Below are 15,479 nucleotides of genomic sequence, written 5' to 3'. Positions count from 1 at the left end.
CATGGCCCTATTTTTTAAAATTTTAATATACTGTTAAGAATTGATTTCATTAAGTAGATGAAATCCAAGATAGTTCCAAAGCCATCAGGTTTCATTCCAATAGCTATCAAAAATTAAACATAACTTTTTGTCAATGATTCCACCAACAAAGCAACTCAAGTTGATAGGATTATGATTTCTCTCCTACAGTTAAAACAAAGTATTTATATATTAGATATGTAAGTATACATATATACAAAGTCACAAAAAGACAGATACAGAATCAAATAAATTAGAAAGTTATTATACAAATTTAGCCTCTAGTCCTATTGATATATAATCTAGTCCCCCAAACCACAGTAGCCTCTTCCTGAAAGTAGAATGGTAAATAGTCCAAAGAACTATTTGTAACCATATATTCCAATAAACTTCTGGTGAAAAAAAATTACTGATGAAAAAATTAAATGAGGCACAATTGCCATTTAGGGTTTTTATTTTACTATTTCTGATCAAGAAAAATTGTTGGTGTTCTCCCTCTCCTTAAGGACCACATTTGCTTACAATAGATGAAAGCTGGGGAAAGTTACAGGGTTATTTCAGTGTGTAGTAAAGTCAGAGCTTCATTACTTGATAGCAAATAAATACTAGGGAGAAATGCCTATTTTTGCATCATGTCAATATTATATTGACAAAGTAACACCCCAAAATATGAACTCCAAACATCACTATGAAATGCACATTTAGAAAAACTATAATTTGATTCCTGTCTAAATCAAGTTTCTTCTCCAAAGAAACAGAAATCTCCTCTTCACAGATGAGACAGATGAGCTTCACAGATGAGCTTGTTTAAGCTACCAAAAAGTTACACTGAGGATTATCACTTTCACAATGTTTATATATATAAGGATCTTAAACAAACTTTCTTTTTCAAGTTCAACAGCAATACTAGATTCATGTTGAATCTTTTCCTTTAAAAATTAAATACCAAACTATACAATGGAAGACTTTGCATGGAATAATATTAGTTAAGCTCCATAATCAGACATTACTCAAAATTATAAGATATTTTTCTGGGTACCTGTATCCAGGTTTTCAGAGGAGGAGATTCTTCTTTGGGACTAGGCACAGATAAATCAACATCAGCACTCCCATTTGAAATGCTATCAATATCCACATTGGGTAATACCTAAAACAGAACACAACATCCAGCTTTCTATTCATCATTTTGACTTAACTATTTGTCAGTCTATACATCAATAACACACATTTACCTTTCTATTGAGAAGTCAATGGATAACAATCTTTTAAGTAATGAAAGCATATTTTATAAAATTTAGAAACTAAAGGTAGACACATAAAATCCTCTCTTAAGATAACTTTATTTTCACTCTTCCCTTTATCTTTTTACTATCTACTTTTTACTATTTATTTCTGATTTCTCATTTTAATTAGGTCATAAGCACCTTTCATAATTATATTTTAAATAACTATGTAATATTTCAAAAAATATGCATGCCTCAATTATTTAACCATTTTCCAGTTGGTAAACATTTATGATATACCTAATATTTCCACTATTACATCATCACAAAAAAATTCATATATATAGGGTTTTTTCCCCTAAACTTTGAATTATTTCATTATTCTAGATAGCCAGATACTAGATAAACTTCCTGAGTCACAGTGCATGAATATTTAAAATTCTTGATAATTAATGTCAAAATGCAGTCCAAATGAGTTCTATTTATGTCACCAAAAACATAATATCATTGTCTCAGCAATAAGTTTTTAAATGGAGGTATATTATTGTTATTTTAATTTGCATTATCTTGGTGACTAGCATGATTTAAATTTATTTTCTTACTCATGACTGTATTTCCTCTTCTGGAGGGTCCTACCTAGGTTCTTTGAATATTTCTGGATTTGAATCTACTTTCTTACTAATTTATGGAAGTTTTCAGATTTAAAAACTAATCCTTTCATATGTACTGACTGTATGTTTTCCTTTTGATAAGGAATTTTTTATATTGGCTTCAGTTTTAGATTTTATAGATTCAAATCTTTTATTATATGCAGGTTTTTCTTCACTCATAGCCAGACTTAGTTTCAGCTTTGATAAAGATCCCATGCAATTATCTTCTAATTCTGCTATTTTTACATTTTACAGTTATACTTTTGCCTATTGCCTATTTAGAATTCATGTGCCATAGTGGAAGGTTAAAGCTGATCTATTTTCCACATTTTTAATCAATTACAACATATATTATTTCACTTATGAGACTCCTATTTCCTACTGATACATGAAGTAACTACCACATATTACATTCCTTTTCTATTTTTTTATTAAAAAAAAATTTAAGACTTTTTATTTATTTATTCATGAGAGACGCAGAGAGAGAAGCAGGCTCCATGCAGGAAGCCCTATGTGGGACTTGATCCTGGGACTCCAGGATCACTCCCTGGGCTGAAGGCAGGAGTCCTTCCTGAGGGGGAAGGTGAGCCACCCAGGCGTCCCTCAATTTTTTTTTAGAGCAAGAGAGTGCATACACAAGTGGGAGAGAGGAACAGAGAGAGAGAGAGAATCTTAAGCAGGTTCCATGTCTAGTGCAGAATCCAATATGGGGATCTATCTCACAACCCCGAGATCATGACCTGAACTGAAATCAAGTTAGATGTTTAACTGACTGAGCTACCCAAGCAGTGCCCCATGCTACATTCTTTTTTAAATAACCAAGGCTATTTCTGAAATATGACCTTATATGGGTCCAGTATCAAAACCCTAAGTTTTTTCAAGTATCAAAATGATCCTTAAAATAAAATTAAAGAAAACAAAAATAAATAAAACAAACAAACAAAAAATAAATACACGGTTGGGGGGATTAAATTACAATATGACTTAAATTATATATTAACTTAGGAAGAATTGACAACTTGAATATTTAATCTTCACACATAAGTTCTCTTTCCATTCATTCAAACTTTATATATATTTAAAGTTATACTTATTCTTTTAAAATTAATTATAATAGGGATCCCTGGGTGGCGCAGCGGTTTGGCGCCTGCCTTTGGCCCAGGGCGCGATCCTGGAGACCAGGATCGAATCCCACATCGGGCTCCCGGTGCATGGAGCCTGCTTCTCCCTCTGCCTGTGTCTCTGCCTCTCTCTCTCTCTCTCTCTGTGACTATCATAAATAAATAAAAATAAATAAATAAATAAATAAATAAATAAATAAATAAATAAATAAATAAAATTAATTATAATATACTGTTCAACTGTTCCCCTTGGAATATCATGTCACCTGGGTATGAGTCACCCAGGTGACTTAAAGTCACCCTATCATGCAGACATCACACATTAATATCAGTTTTAAAGAACAAAAGACCCATAATGAAAGCAAAGTTTTCATGAAGCAATGTAATAGATTTTAAGTGCTAAAGTTAAGACAAAGACTTTTTTTTTTCCTTAAAATTTTCTATTTATGACATACCTGTACAGTAAGCTGAGGAGGATCTTTTTTTTCCGACTTCATTTCTATAACTGCAATGTTAGGTTTCTTTATACCAGTTTCCATTTTTCGTGATGATGGAGGAATAGAAGTAGTCACTGTTACAGGGTGTGGCTTGTTTATAATTACTCCAGTGGGTGGCATGGAATCACTATTACTTTGGGTTTGTCCTAAAAAGTTTGGGGAAGAGATAAGTCAACTACAGAAATAAAGGGAAAAATCAAACACATAGCCTAGATCTTTACAGCTGAATTCTCATCTGAAAAGGAAGTGCTATCTGCAATCACCTTTCCTTCTATTATCGCCACTGTCAACATACTCACCACATCATCCTTTCAACAGCAACTCACAACCAAGTGCTCATATGTGCCAGACACTTCACATACCCTAATTTAACCCTCAAAATGAGCCAAGAGATATTAATATTATCCACATTTCACAGCTGAGAAAATAGGTTTAGAAACAACATAATTTGCCAGAAGTCATAACTGTTTATAAACAGCAAAGCCAAGACTAAAAGCGTAGTGTGTTACTCTGTATTATATTTATTCCCAAATCTTCATAGAGCAACAATGGACAGAAATAAAACCAACAACAAAATACTAGTGATTGGCTACCAATAAATAGCACATACTCCCACTATTTGGTAATTATCATAGCTGTCAGGAACTTAGCTTTCACTTCAAAAGTTCCATCTATTTCCTATATTTCAAAATAAAGAGGGACTGTACAGTGCACTCTTTAAAAGCAGACTTTAAAGCCAGACTGACTGGGTTTGAATCCCAGCTCCATTCTAATTATGTAGCCTTTGACAAATTACTTAATTCCTTTGTGCCTTGGCTTCTTCATTTATAAAACTGGTATATTACCATGTGTTTTACAGGGTAGATTAAATAAATTAACATATGTAAGGTGCTTAGATCTGTCCCTGGCACACCGCAGGAACTTTATAAGTATTAGCTACTACATTAGCAGAAGGCATGTTTGAACAGACATAGCTACCAAGTTGACATGCCATTAACTCACAATATCAAAAATGAAAAATTCTCTCTTATGTTGGAAAATATTCATATTTAAATCACTCATCAACATTAAGAAAGAATAGCAAAGACACTAAAAGAAAAAGATAGCTAACTAGAATTGAAGAGCTGTTGTAGGAACAAAAATGATTTGTTAAATTTTTATAATAATGAGTCTGAGAGACCTCAAATAAGTAAATAACCAACAACTACTGCCTTAGAATACACAGCCATGCAATTTTTACTTACCATAGCCTAGTTCAAAAGTACATAAAATTATTTTAAAGAACTTCACCTATGACATGACATTAAACCACTTAAAATTTTTGATATCTTTATTATGAATATCTATAAATTATCTAAACTTTTAAAAATTTTGTTTCATCTACAGCAATGTATTATAAAATACCAAAGGCATGTTGTTTCCTGTGAGTGAAACTATAGCAGGAACCCATTATTTTAGAAAGTACCTACTACATGGAGTAAGACACATTCTGAGGCCCTACCCACAAATATAACACACAGAGTTAGGGACTGTCATGTAAGGGAGAAAGGTAAGGGACTATCATGTCATTTTGAAAGTTCTGCCAACTGCTGATAAGAATTTAAAATTTACCCTGTGTATTTTGTTGGGACTTACCTAAAAGAATAGCCATAGGAATTAGATGACCTTCCAGTGTACCTGAAAGAGTAGGCATTTCTCTGCTTGGGCTGAACAAGTACTGCTGATCACCAGGAGGCAGCACAGTAGTAACAGAATGTTGTGGTTTAGAATCCATTTTCACAGGTTTTGTTGCATAAAAGTCAGTTTGTGTTCTTATTGACTTGACTTTAGTGCCTGTAATCATTATCGGTGGCAGAGACTTTAAAATATTATTTGGACATCTATCTAGCTATAAATACAGTAACTCGGGATCCCTGGGTGGCGCAGCGGTTTGGCGCCTGCCTTTCGCCCAGGGCGCGATCCTGGAGAGCCGGGATCGAATCCCACGTCGGGCTCCCGGTGCATGGAGCCTGCTTCTCCCTCTGCCTGTGTCTCTGCCTCTCTCTCTCTCTCTGTGACTATCATAAATAAATAAAAATTTAAAAAAAAAAAAAAGAATCTCTTAAAAAAAAAAAAAACATATATATTTAAAAATAAATAAATAAATAAATAAATAAATACAGTAACTCTTCTTCACAGAAAGATCTCCAGAATAGAAGTAACATACAAACCAGGGGCTGGCAAAAACTTTCTCTCAAAAGGTCAGACAGTAAACATTTTAGTCTCATGGGTCCTGTGCTCTCAGCTACAACATCTCAATTCTGCCATTATAACATGAAAGCAATCATGCTACAGTCACAAATAAATGAGTCCGGCTATGTTCCCATATCATTTACAAGAACAGGCGGTTGACTTGCATTGTAGGCCATGGTTTCTGAACCCCCACACAACTACTATGACAAAATAGATTCAATGATTTAAGTGGGGATCCCTGGGTGGCGCAGCGGTTTGGCGCCTGCCTTTGGCCCAGGGCGCGATCCTGGAGACCCGGGATCGAATCCCACGTCGGGCTCCCGGTGCATGGAGCCTGCTTCTCCCTCTGCCTGTGTCTCTGCCTCTCTCTCTCTCTCTGTATGACTATCAAAAATAAATAATTAAAAAAAAATGATTTAAGTGAATGTGGAGAAAAAGGAACTCTCACGCAGTGTTAGTAGAAATGTAAATTGGTATAGCCTTGTGGAAAACAGTATGCAGTTTCCTCAAAAAATTAAAAATAGAAACACCATATGATCCAGTAATTCCATCACTGAATACCAAAGAAAACAAAACCACTAATTCAAAAAGATATGTGCATCCTTATGTTAGTTGTAGCATTATTTATAAAAGCCAAAATATGGAAGTAATGTAAATGTCCAAAAATAGACAAATGCATAAAGATGTGGTGTATCTATAGTGGAATATTATGCAGCTATAAAAAAGGATCAGATTGTGCTATTTGAGAAAACATGGATGGACCTAAAGGGTATTATTCTAAGTGAAATAAATCAGACTGAGAAAGACAAATACCATATGATCTCACTCATATGTGGAACTTAAGAAATGAAACAGATGAACATAGGAGAAGGGAAGGAAAAATAAGATGAAAACAGGTAGACAAACCATAAGAGGCTCTAGGAAACAAACTGAAGGTTGCTGGAAGGGAGAAGGGCACTTGTTATAATAAGCACTGTTATAATGCAACTGATGAATCACTAAGTTCTACTCTTGAAATTAATATTACAGTATATATTAACTAAATTGAATTTAAAAAAACATGCCAGCACAGAATATCAGAAATTTACCAAATTTGGCAGTGAGATTACAAAAGATACATTTTTTTAAGGTTTTATTTATTTATTCATGAGAAACACAGAGAGAGGTAGAGACACAGGCAGCGGGAGAAGCAAGCTCCTCACAGGGAGCCTGATGTGGGACTCAATCCCGGATCCCGGGATCACACCTGAGCTGAAGGCAGGCACTCAACCGCTGAACCACCCAGCCATCCCCAGAGGATATAATTTCTTACAAAGCTTTTTTTTTTTTTTAATTCAAACACCATGTAGTTTTTAAATATAAAATTATTAATCCTTAGTTATGAGAGGAAATGTCTATATCAAGGATAGAAAATTATCTATTGAGGCCTCAAGCCGATAGAAAAATTTTTATTTTTGCTTTTATTATGCTCAATAAACACAAGTTTTCTTTGTTAAAATAAAAATAAAAAACAACGGGCAGCCCAGGTGGCTCAGCGGTTTAGCACCGCCTTCAGCCCAGGGCCTGAACCTGGAGACCTGGGATCAAGTCCCACGTCAGGCTCCCTGCATGGAGCCTGCTTCTCCCTCTGCCTGTGTCTCTGCATCTCTCTCTCTTTCTCTGTGTCTCTCATGAATAAACAAATAAAATCTTTAAAAAATAATAAAATAAAAAATAAAAATAAACAACCTTCCCATCAGACCTATAAATCAGAGAATAAAATGATAGTTGCCAGCGGAGAGGTGGACAAAGTGGAAGAAGGGGAGTGGGAGATACTGTCTTCTAGTTATGGAATGAATAACTCATGGGAATAAAAGGCAGAGCATAAGGAATACAGTCAATGGCACTGTAACAGCAGTGTAACAGGGTGGATGGTTAGCTACACTTGTAGTAAAGGAAGCATAATGTATAACTTTGTCAAATCACTAAGTTGTATATCTGAAATTAATGTAACACTGTATGTCAACCATACTCAAATTTTAAAAAAAAAGGAAAAAGAAAAGCATATAAAAAGTTAAAAACATAAATATAACATCAGATTGTGAAAAGTGCTATGAAGAATAATAAGGCTAAAAAAAAAAGAATAATAAGGCTGAGCAAGAGGATAAGAGAGGTGTAGGAGATCATCTTTTGGATAGGATGGTAAGGGTAGACTTCTCTGAGGAAATAACATCTAAGAGCAGAGGTCCAATTAACTGAGAAAGTAAGCCATACAAATGTCTGAGGGAAAAGCTCTTCAGGTAGAGAATATGACAGGCACCAAGGCTCAAGAATAAGCATGTTTCCACAGGTTCTCAGTCACTTCTACCATTAAAAGCGTTACTTAAAATTAATTTTGGATTTTTAGTATTTTAAGACCTCAAGTTATGTTTCGCAAAGGCTTTCAAAAGCCCAAATATAAGTTAATAACAAAGCCCCAATAAATAAGAGGAAATAGGGTTAAATATCATCCATAAGCTATACACTTCACTGAATAATATCGGTAGGATTTCTAGATAAACTGACACCCTATATGATCACTTAATCTTTAGAAATGAGAGGAAGGGAAAACTAAAAGCAATACCACAGCTCCAATTTCCAGAAAGGATAAGAAACAAAAATGAGTTGGTATCCACTAGTTAGGCCATACTGTTGAAATTCACTGGCTGCTAAAGTAAAAGCTGAGGTATTTCTAAATTTAACCAAAGTCAAGAGACTGGATATCTAATGAAGAGTTATATTTAAATATACCAGAGAGAAGTGCCCAGATGGCTCATTTGATTAAGTGTCTGATTCTTTTTTTGTTGTTTAAGATTTCATTTATTTATTTGGGAAAAAGATAGTGTGAAAGGGAGCATGAGCAGGGGGAGAGGGAGAAGCAGGCTCCCTGCTGAGAAGAGAGCTTGATGTGGGGCTCAATCCCAGGATTTCAGGACTTCTGAGCTGAAGGCAGACACTTAACTGACTGAGCCACCCAGTCGCCCCAAGTGTCCAGCTCTTGACTTCCGTGCAGGTCATGATCTTGGGTATGGGATCAACCCCTGTGGTGGGCTTCATATTCAGTGAGAATCTGCTTAAGGATTCTCTCTCTTTCTCCCTCTCCCTTTGTCCCTCCCACCCACTCACACAGGCACACATGTGCACGCTCTCTCTAAAATAAATAAATCTTCAATAAATAAATATACTAGTTAAATAGTAGATGTGAGCCAAAACACAGTAATAAATGAAGTTATTTTTAGTGGTGTACAAAAGTACCAAAAATATTTTTTCACCTTTACTACCTATGGCTCGAGAATAAAGAAAACTGCAAAAATGTCATAAGCACTTTTATGATAATATGCAACAATGGTGATCTTCATTCTTTCATAAAGAACATGATAGAGCAATGTCTTCAAGGAAATGTCCACTTTCCCCAGATTATAATTTAAATTGTTCAAGACATCATCTCATAAATGTAAATTTTAATCATACTTTATAAGAAGATACCACCTAACCCTATCTTTTCCCCCACTTATTCCTATTTTATGCATTGAGATAGTCTATTTCTTATTACTGTTAGAAGGAATTATTTTCCATTCCTAAGCAGTATATAATTTGAACTGAAGTTATGAGTTACAAAAAAAAAAGGAAAAAACTAAACATTACATATTAAACTGACAGCATAAATAAATGAAGTCTGCCACAGAAAAATGAGGTTCCTTACCTTTAACTCGTTCTATTACTTTTGGTCTCTGTGGTTTGGATTTGGGAGATGGAGAATTAAATCGGAGATATGGTCCTTTTTTAAGAGTGCTGCGATGGCCCTGGTAAATTGGTTTTCCATAAATTTGTAACATATAATCCTCATCTTGTAACACTGCAGTTGCTTTCAAAAATCCCTAAGTACACAAAGTTATTCAGCTCACCAAAAAAAATAGCCATCAGACATCTCATTTTTCTAAAGCCCTCTTTTCCCAGCTTAAGAACTATCATAAAAATTAGCAAGTCAGAAAAATCCTCTATTTTAAATGATTCAAATTCTAGATATAATTTTCAAACTATAGCTTTAGAGTTTTAGGGTTTCAATGACATGAAAATTAAATATAAAAATCATCCACTCAAAAAACATAAAGGTTCTTATGCTACTGAGTATATTTTTAGCACCAAAAACGTAAGGTTTAAACACATTTTATCTATTTATTGTATTCAGTCACAATAATATAACATAAATCAAGTCTTTGAATATTTTTCTACATTCCTAATCGGACCTTCAATCATAATTTAAATGCTACAATAAGGTAGCATTTATTGAGGATCTACTAAGTGCTCAGCCCTGAATTAGATACTTTATTAATGTGCCCAACAATCCATATTTGGCTGTAAGAAAGTTACAGTCTAATTACAACAGCCAAAAACATACCCTCCACAGCATCTAGTACCTAACCTCACAATCACTAGGCACTAGACATACTTGTTACACTGAAAAATAAACAAAAATACATATATTCGCATATATACATACAACAATGAAATGCAATTTTGAGTACCAGAAACTAGAGAATCTAACTTTTGGACTAGGTGATATATACCAGCTATAACTAAAATATTATGTTTCTAAATGTGAGATCTCAGAAGGAAGAAATTAGGTTTTTTTGTACACTGCTACATTATGAATACCCAAAACGCTAAGTAATAGTTTAAATATAGTTTACATTTATATAGCCCTTATTTTTAAAACATTTTCATATTCACTTCATTATTTATATATAGCTTAAAGGAAATGAAATGATCAGTTATAATGCAATCTTCATGTCACAAAACCAGAGCAAGATCTTACTTTTCTCTCTTTCTGTAGATTTGAAGCAGGCATGCTCCTCATGGGTGGATTTCTAAAATGTTCCTCTTTTTGTTTTTGAGGATGTTTTCTTTGAATTACAGAACTGTTTACTGTTTTGTCTTGTATGTTAGTTTTAATATATTTACTCATATTCTGAGTTCTAATATCTTTACTCATATTCTGAGCTTTCTTGGTCCTTTGATTCTTCTGATCAAACCTCTTTTGTTCATAATCTTTTCTTGCCAGTTCATCCTTAATATAATCAAAATTAAAATTACTTAAAACCTACCCAAGTAATGCTTTCACATCTAAAATATTAGAATTTATCTTTTTATTATAGAAATATACTTTAGCAATGCTTTATAAATAAATTATATTGACTTACATATGAATAAAAACTCTCTAGAAATAAAAACTCAAAAGATTACTGCCTTATGGAGCAGGGGGAACGAGAAATAGTAGACGAGATACAAGATCAGGAGGACACTTTTTCATTATCCACCTTACATTTTTTTGATGTTCAAACCACAGGACTACAGTAAACATTCAAAAAGTTTAAAAAAATAAATTTCAAAGAAATAAACAATTTTGTAATAAAACTCTGTAATAAATATTTATAAATTAACATTGTTTGAAGATTTAAACACACTTTGTAATGAATTCACATTAACAGAGTGACCTATATTTGCCAGTTGTCTGCAGAGCCAAAACTAATCTCCAAATCTTCTATTAGCTCAATTTTTATCTTATTTTATTTATTTTTTTGGGGGGGTGCATCACATTGTAGATAACAACATTTCTTTATATCATTAGATATATTTTTTTAAACAACAAAGTTTAAAAATACATTTTAGTGGCTGTGGAAATGGAACTGACACATCGTCTTGCCACCATTGTGAGTAAGCACATACACCTGCCTTACAGACAGAAAAAAACACTTTGCACCCAAAGATGAAAATAACAGGTTACTTTGTCTAGTTCTGCTTCCTCAAATGTATAAAATTTTAAGAAATTCTGTAAACTACTTACCCTCTAATAAAAACAACTCTCCTAGATTTTTGCAATGCTAATGTCTGAAGATACACTGTGAGCTTTGGGATGTGAGAAAGTGGCATCTTTTTCATCTAGAAATGACTTCTGTAAACTTAGTAACCTTAGAAATCTTGTATGGTATTTTCCCTTTAAATAACTTTGGTGTTTTTACTTTGACAAGCCAGTGCTTCTAAATCTGCTGTCTTGAAATATTTTTAAAGTATATTTTCTTCTTCTCTAAATGCTTTTCCTAAATTTTGTTTCAAATTACTCATATTTTAGTTATTGTCCCACAATTTGCCACATAAGAGCTATAATTTACGAGAAGAAGCACTTGCTAGGTAAAATGAAACTCATTACTAAGAAAAGAATACAAAATGAAATTACAAGTATATATAAGTAGGCTTATACATAAGGAATATTTTGAAAATAAGTATGGTACTTAGAAATTATCTCTTAAGGGGTGCCTGGGTGGGTCAGTGAGTGAGCATCTGCCTTCAGCTCAGGTAATGATCCTGGAGTCCAGGGATCAAGCGCTTCATCGGGCTCTCCACTCAGCGGGAAGTCGGCCTCTCCCTCTGAATCCCTCCCCCTCTCATATTCTCTCTCTCTCTCTCTCTTTCTCAAATAAATAAATAAATAAAATCTTTAAAAAATAAAGATATTACCTCTTGAGAATTCACTTAATTCTATTTTTTTCTAATACCCACCTGAATTTCTGCAGAAATAGTTTTAATCCATTCATCCACTGTATTTCTGATCCGGATCTTCTCTGACATCTCTCTACAAAAGGGAAAAAAAGAATTGTCTTAAATTAGCATTTAATGTTCTGAGACTAGGACCTAGATCAGGTCTCTTATCTAGTTTTGAATCTACTATGTAGCCCAACAGCCTTCCTTTGAAAAGGAAAAACCAATGTTATTAATTTTCATCAAATGTCTGAACAATGTCTGGATAGATCCCTGAAGATATATACCAAAGAGATAACAAAAATTAAAGGAAAATTTTATATCTGTAAAATTTAATAGCCACATATATATATATCTAAATTTTAACTTTATAGTGAGTGTCAAAGGAGACAGAGAACCTTTTCAAAATACTGAAATACATTAAGCAAAATGAAGCACATAGAAAAATAATTAAGAAAGCCTATAACAGGCAGTCTCATAAATAACCTTGGGATGCCAACATCCTGTCTTACCTGTTAGTAGATAGAGCATTGATAAATGAATACATGGCAGCTCCATCTTTTGCACGAATAATAGCTTCCAGGTTTTCTTCAAGGACTTTTTTATTGTTTTGTACTCCTCTCAAAATCTTCTCAGCATCTTTCAAGATGGATCTCTTATTGGTTGTTTGAAGCTTAATGGAATTCTGTGGAAGATCAGCAAGCCTTGACATAATCAGAGATTCTTTTGGCTTAAAAAGAAAATAAGGCAAAAATGTTACCATATAAAGTTAAAGTTCATATTAATTTTTTTTTAAGATTTTATTTATTTATTCATGAGAGACACAGAGAGAGAGAGGCAGAGACACAGGCAGAGGGAGAAGCAGGCTCCATGCATGAGCCTGATGTGGGACTCGATCCCGTGACTCCAGGATCACGCGGTGGGCCAAAGGCAGGCGCTAAACCACTGAGCCACCCAGGGATCCCCCATATTAATTATTTTAATGCAAACAAGAGGTATTACTATAGTTGGGGCCATACATTATGCCAATATATTCTAAGGACTCAATCTGTCAAATTGAAGAGCTATTAAACAGAACTTGGCTGATGGTAACTACATTTACTCTGGTTAGCATTTTAAATTTGTTGAACCTCTATCTTGTACACCTGAAACTAGAATAATATTGTACATCAACTATAGTTCAATTAAAAATAAAAATTAAAACATGAAGTTGGCAATTAAGGTTTCTTTCCATTTAGAAGTATTAACGTGAAAGTTAAGTGAAATAGGGATGGGAAGCCCATAGAAGTACTGGGCAGTCCAATAGCCAATAAAAGTTATTATCTGGGAAAGAAAGCTAAAACAATATAAGAATAAGTTGGCATGAAGTAGGCATGGCAGACACTTTGTATTGGATAAACAGGTGTTATTCACAGTTTTCTTTCCCCCTTTTTTCCTCTCCAATAGTAGCTGGACAGCTCGTAGTAGCTAGCCAAGGAGCCAGGAATAGAGATCACTTAGGGAGGGCTCCTGGCAAAGTTTTATAAAGAGAACCAACAGGGCCTGACATGTCTTTTTCAGTACTTTCTTTATCCTTCTGCTAGCTTTCTGTCCTAGTAACTTTTATATTTCTTCATAATTTTTACCTTTACTAAACCTCATCAATTTTAATATCCTATTCCCACTTTACCTGGAGTATGCCATTTGTTTCTTTCCTCTTTTGGCCAGGATCATGAAGAAAATCATCAGACCCCTGTACAGTCAAGTTAGCTGCTCCTAGTTCTTCATAGAAAGGAAATCTTTGAGATGATAGTGTATCAATGCTATGAAAGATTTAAAAATAAAGTTTCCTAAATTGTCATAAATTCAGTAAATATTTGAATACATAAATCTTTGATAACTTCTTATACAGTACTAAATGCTGTACTTTTATACTGTAAAATGAAATTAATCCATTAAGTGATTAAGCATATCAAACACAGAAAATCACATGATACAAAGTTACTCTGACCAGACTGGTTTAGGCATAGCAGGAAAAGAGCAGGAAAAGGTTTTGCTTTGAAGAAGAGAACATCCAGAAGCTCTTCAAGAAGGGTAGAGTAAGAAACTCTAAAAATCCCCTTCTCAGGAAGAGCAAAGAGAACACTAGGAAAAATGTTCAAAATCAGCATTTCCAGAACTTTGGAAATGAAAAGCTTGCAACAGCCCAAGGAATATTTAATCAAGAAATGACTGACTTTTATTAAGGACAGCAAGTTTTATGGTATTTTTAATTTGCTTCATTCCAAGAACCCTTTCCCCAACTCTCTAGCAGCCTTAAAAATTAACAGCTGCACAATCCTTTTTGCTGTGAAAACCAACAGCCTAACAACCACTCAAAAGGGCAGAACAGGTTTGGAGCTCCTCAGAAAGCCCCATTCACAGGGCTTCTCTTTATTTGACCTCAGAGCTAGCTCAGTGAGAAACCCTAATGGCAGATCAATTTTTGAAAACAGTAGCAAGTGTTTAACATCTAGCTGCCTAAGGTGGCTATAGCAGTTGAGACAAACAAGAGGAATGCCAATAAACTAAAACTCAGGGGAATGAGATGTCCATGGAGCTTTGAAAAGCCCTAACACATTACTGCGGATCTAGAATGCCCATGTACAGGGCTCAGCGAATGCTCAAGCAAGATATGAGAAAAGCCTAATCTCTCATGTCTGGCTGACCTTGAGGCTCTCTGCAAGTTAGAAGTTAAGGTTAAGACAGACTTATAAAGTGCCAGAGCACTGAAGATGTGCCCCAACACCACATACACATGCATTCATGTGTGCGTGTGTGCACATGCGCACATCCCCAAACACACAGCCCCTTGATACTCAGAGGGAGATTTATAGGTTCATTGTAGGTAAGGAAGTCTCTTTATAATCACTAGCAGACTTAGCTAAACAAATAGAGACCCATCACACATGACAAAGAACACAAACTTTACAGAACTCACCCAGGAAAGTCACTTAACAACAACATATCCTGGGAGATGGAAGAATCTGATTTTCTGAGTTGCCACATTGTATTATTTGAAATGTCCAATTTTCAACAAAAGTTATAAGACACAAAAAGAAACAAAAAAAGTCTAGTTCATACACAGGAAAAAGCATAGTCAATACAAACTGTGCTTGAAGAATTCCAAATACTGGACTTACCAGGCAAGGACTATAAGTTAGC

At 34.3% G+C, this 15,479-nt stretch overlaps 1 protein-coding gene across 5 annotated transcripts in view; it reads right to left on the bottom strand.

The window, feature by feature from the left end:
* KIAA0586 (KIAA0586 ortholog) overlaps nucleotides 1–15,479 on the bottom strand; it is a 109,454-nt gene that overhangs the window by 72,048 nt on the left and 21,927 nt on the right. For all 5 annotated transcript variants that reach the window (XM_026000602.2, XM_026000604.2, XM_072761653.1 and 2 more), the window contains exons 10-17: nucleotides 13,966–14,098; nucleotides 12,809–13,026; nucleotides 12,318–12,390; nucleotides 10,576–10,827; nucleotides 9,463–9,637; nucleotides 5,145–5,342; nucleotides 3,468–3,655; nucleotides 1,058–1,165 (exon numbers count right to left, since the gene is read on the bottom strand). In XM_026000602.2, coding sequence (XP_025856387.1) covers nucleotides 1,058–1,165; nucleotides 3,468–3,655; nucleotides 5,145–5,342; nucleotides 9,463–9,637; nucleotides 10,576–10,827; nucleotides 12,318–12,390; nucleotides 12,809–13,026; nucleotides 13,966–14,098 — 1,345 coding nt within the window. The remainder of the gene's footprint in view (nucleotides 1–1,057; nucleotides 1,166–3,467; nucleotides 3,656–5,144; nucleotides 5,343–9,462; nucleotides 9,638–10,575; nucleotides 10,828–12,317; nucleotides 12,391–12,808; nucleotides 13,027–13,965; nucleotides 14,099–15,479) is intronic.

Source organism: Vulpes vulpes, chromosome 6 (genome assembly GCF_048418805.1).
Source record: "Vulpes vulpes isolate BD-2025 chromosome 6, VulVul3, whole genome shotgun sequence".
Lineage (NCBI taxonomy): Eukaryota > Metazoa > Chordata > Mammalia > Carnivora > Canidae > Vulpes > Vulpes vulpes.
This window is presented reverse-complemented; position numbering and strand designations above follow the sequence as displayed.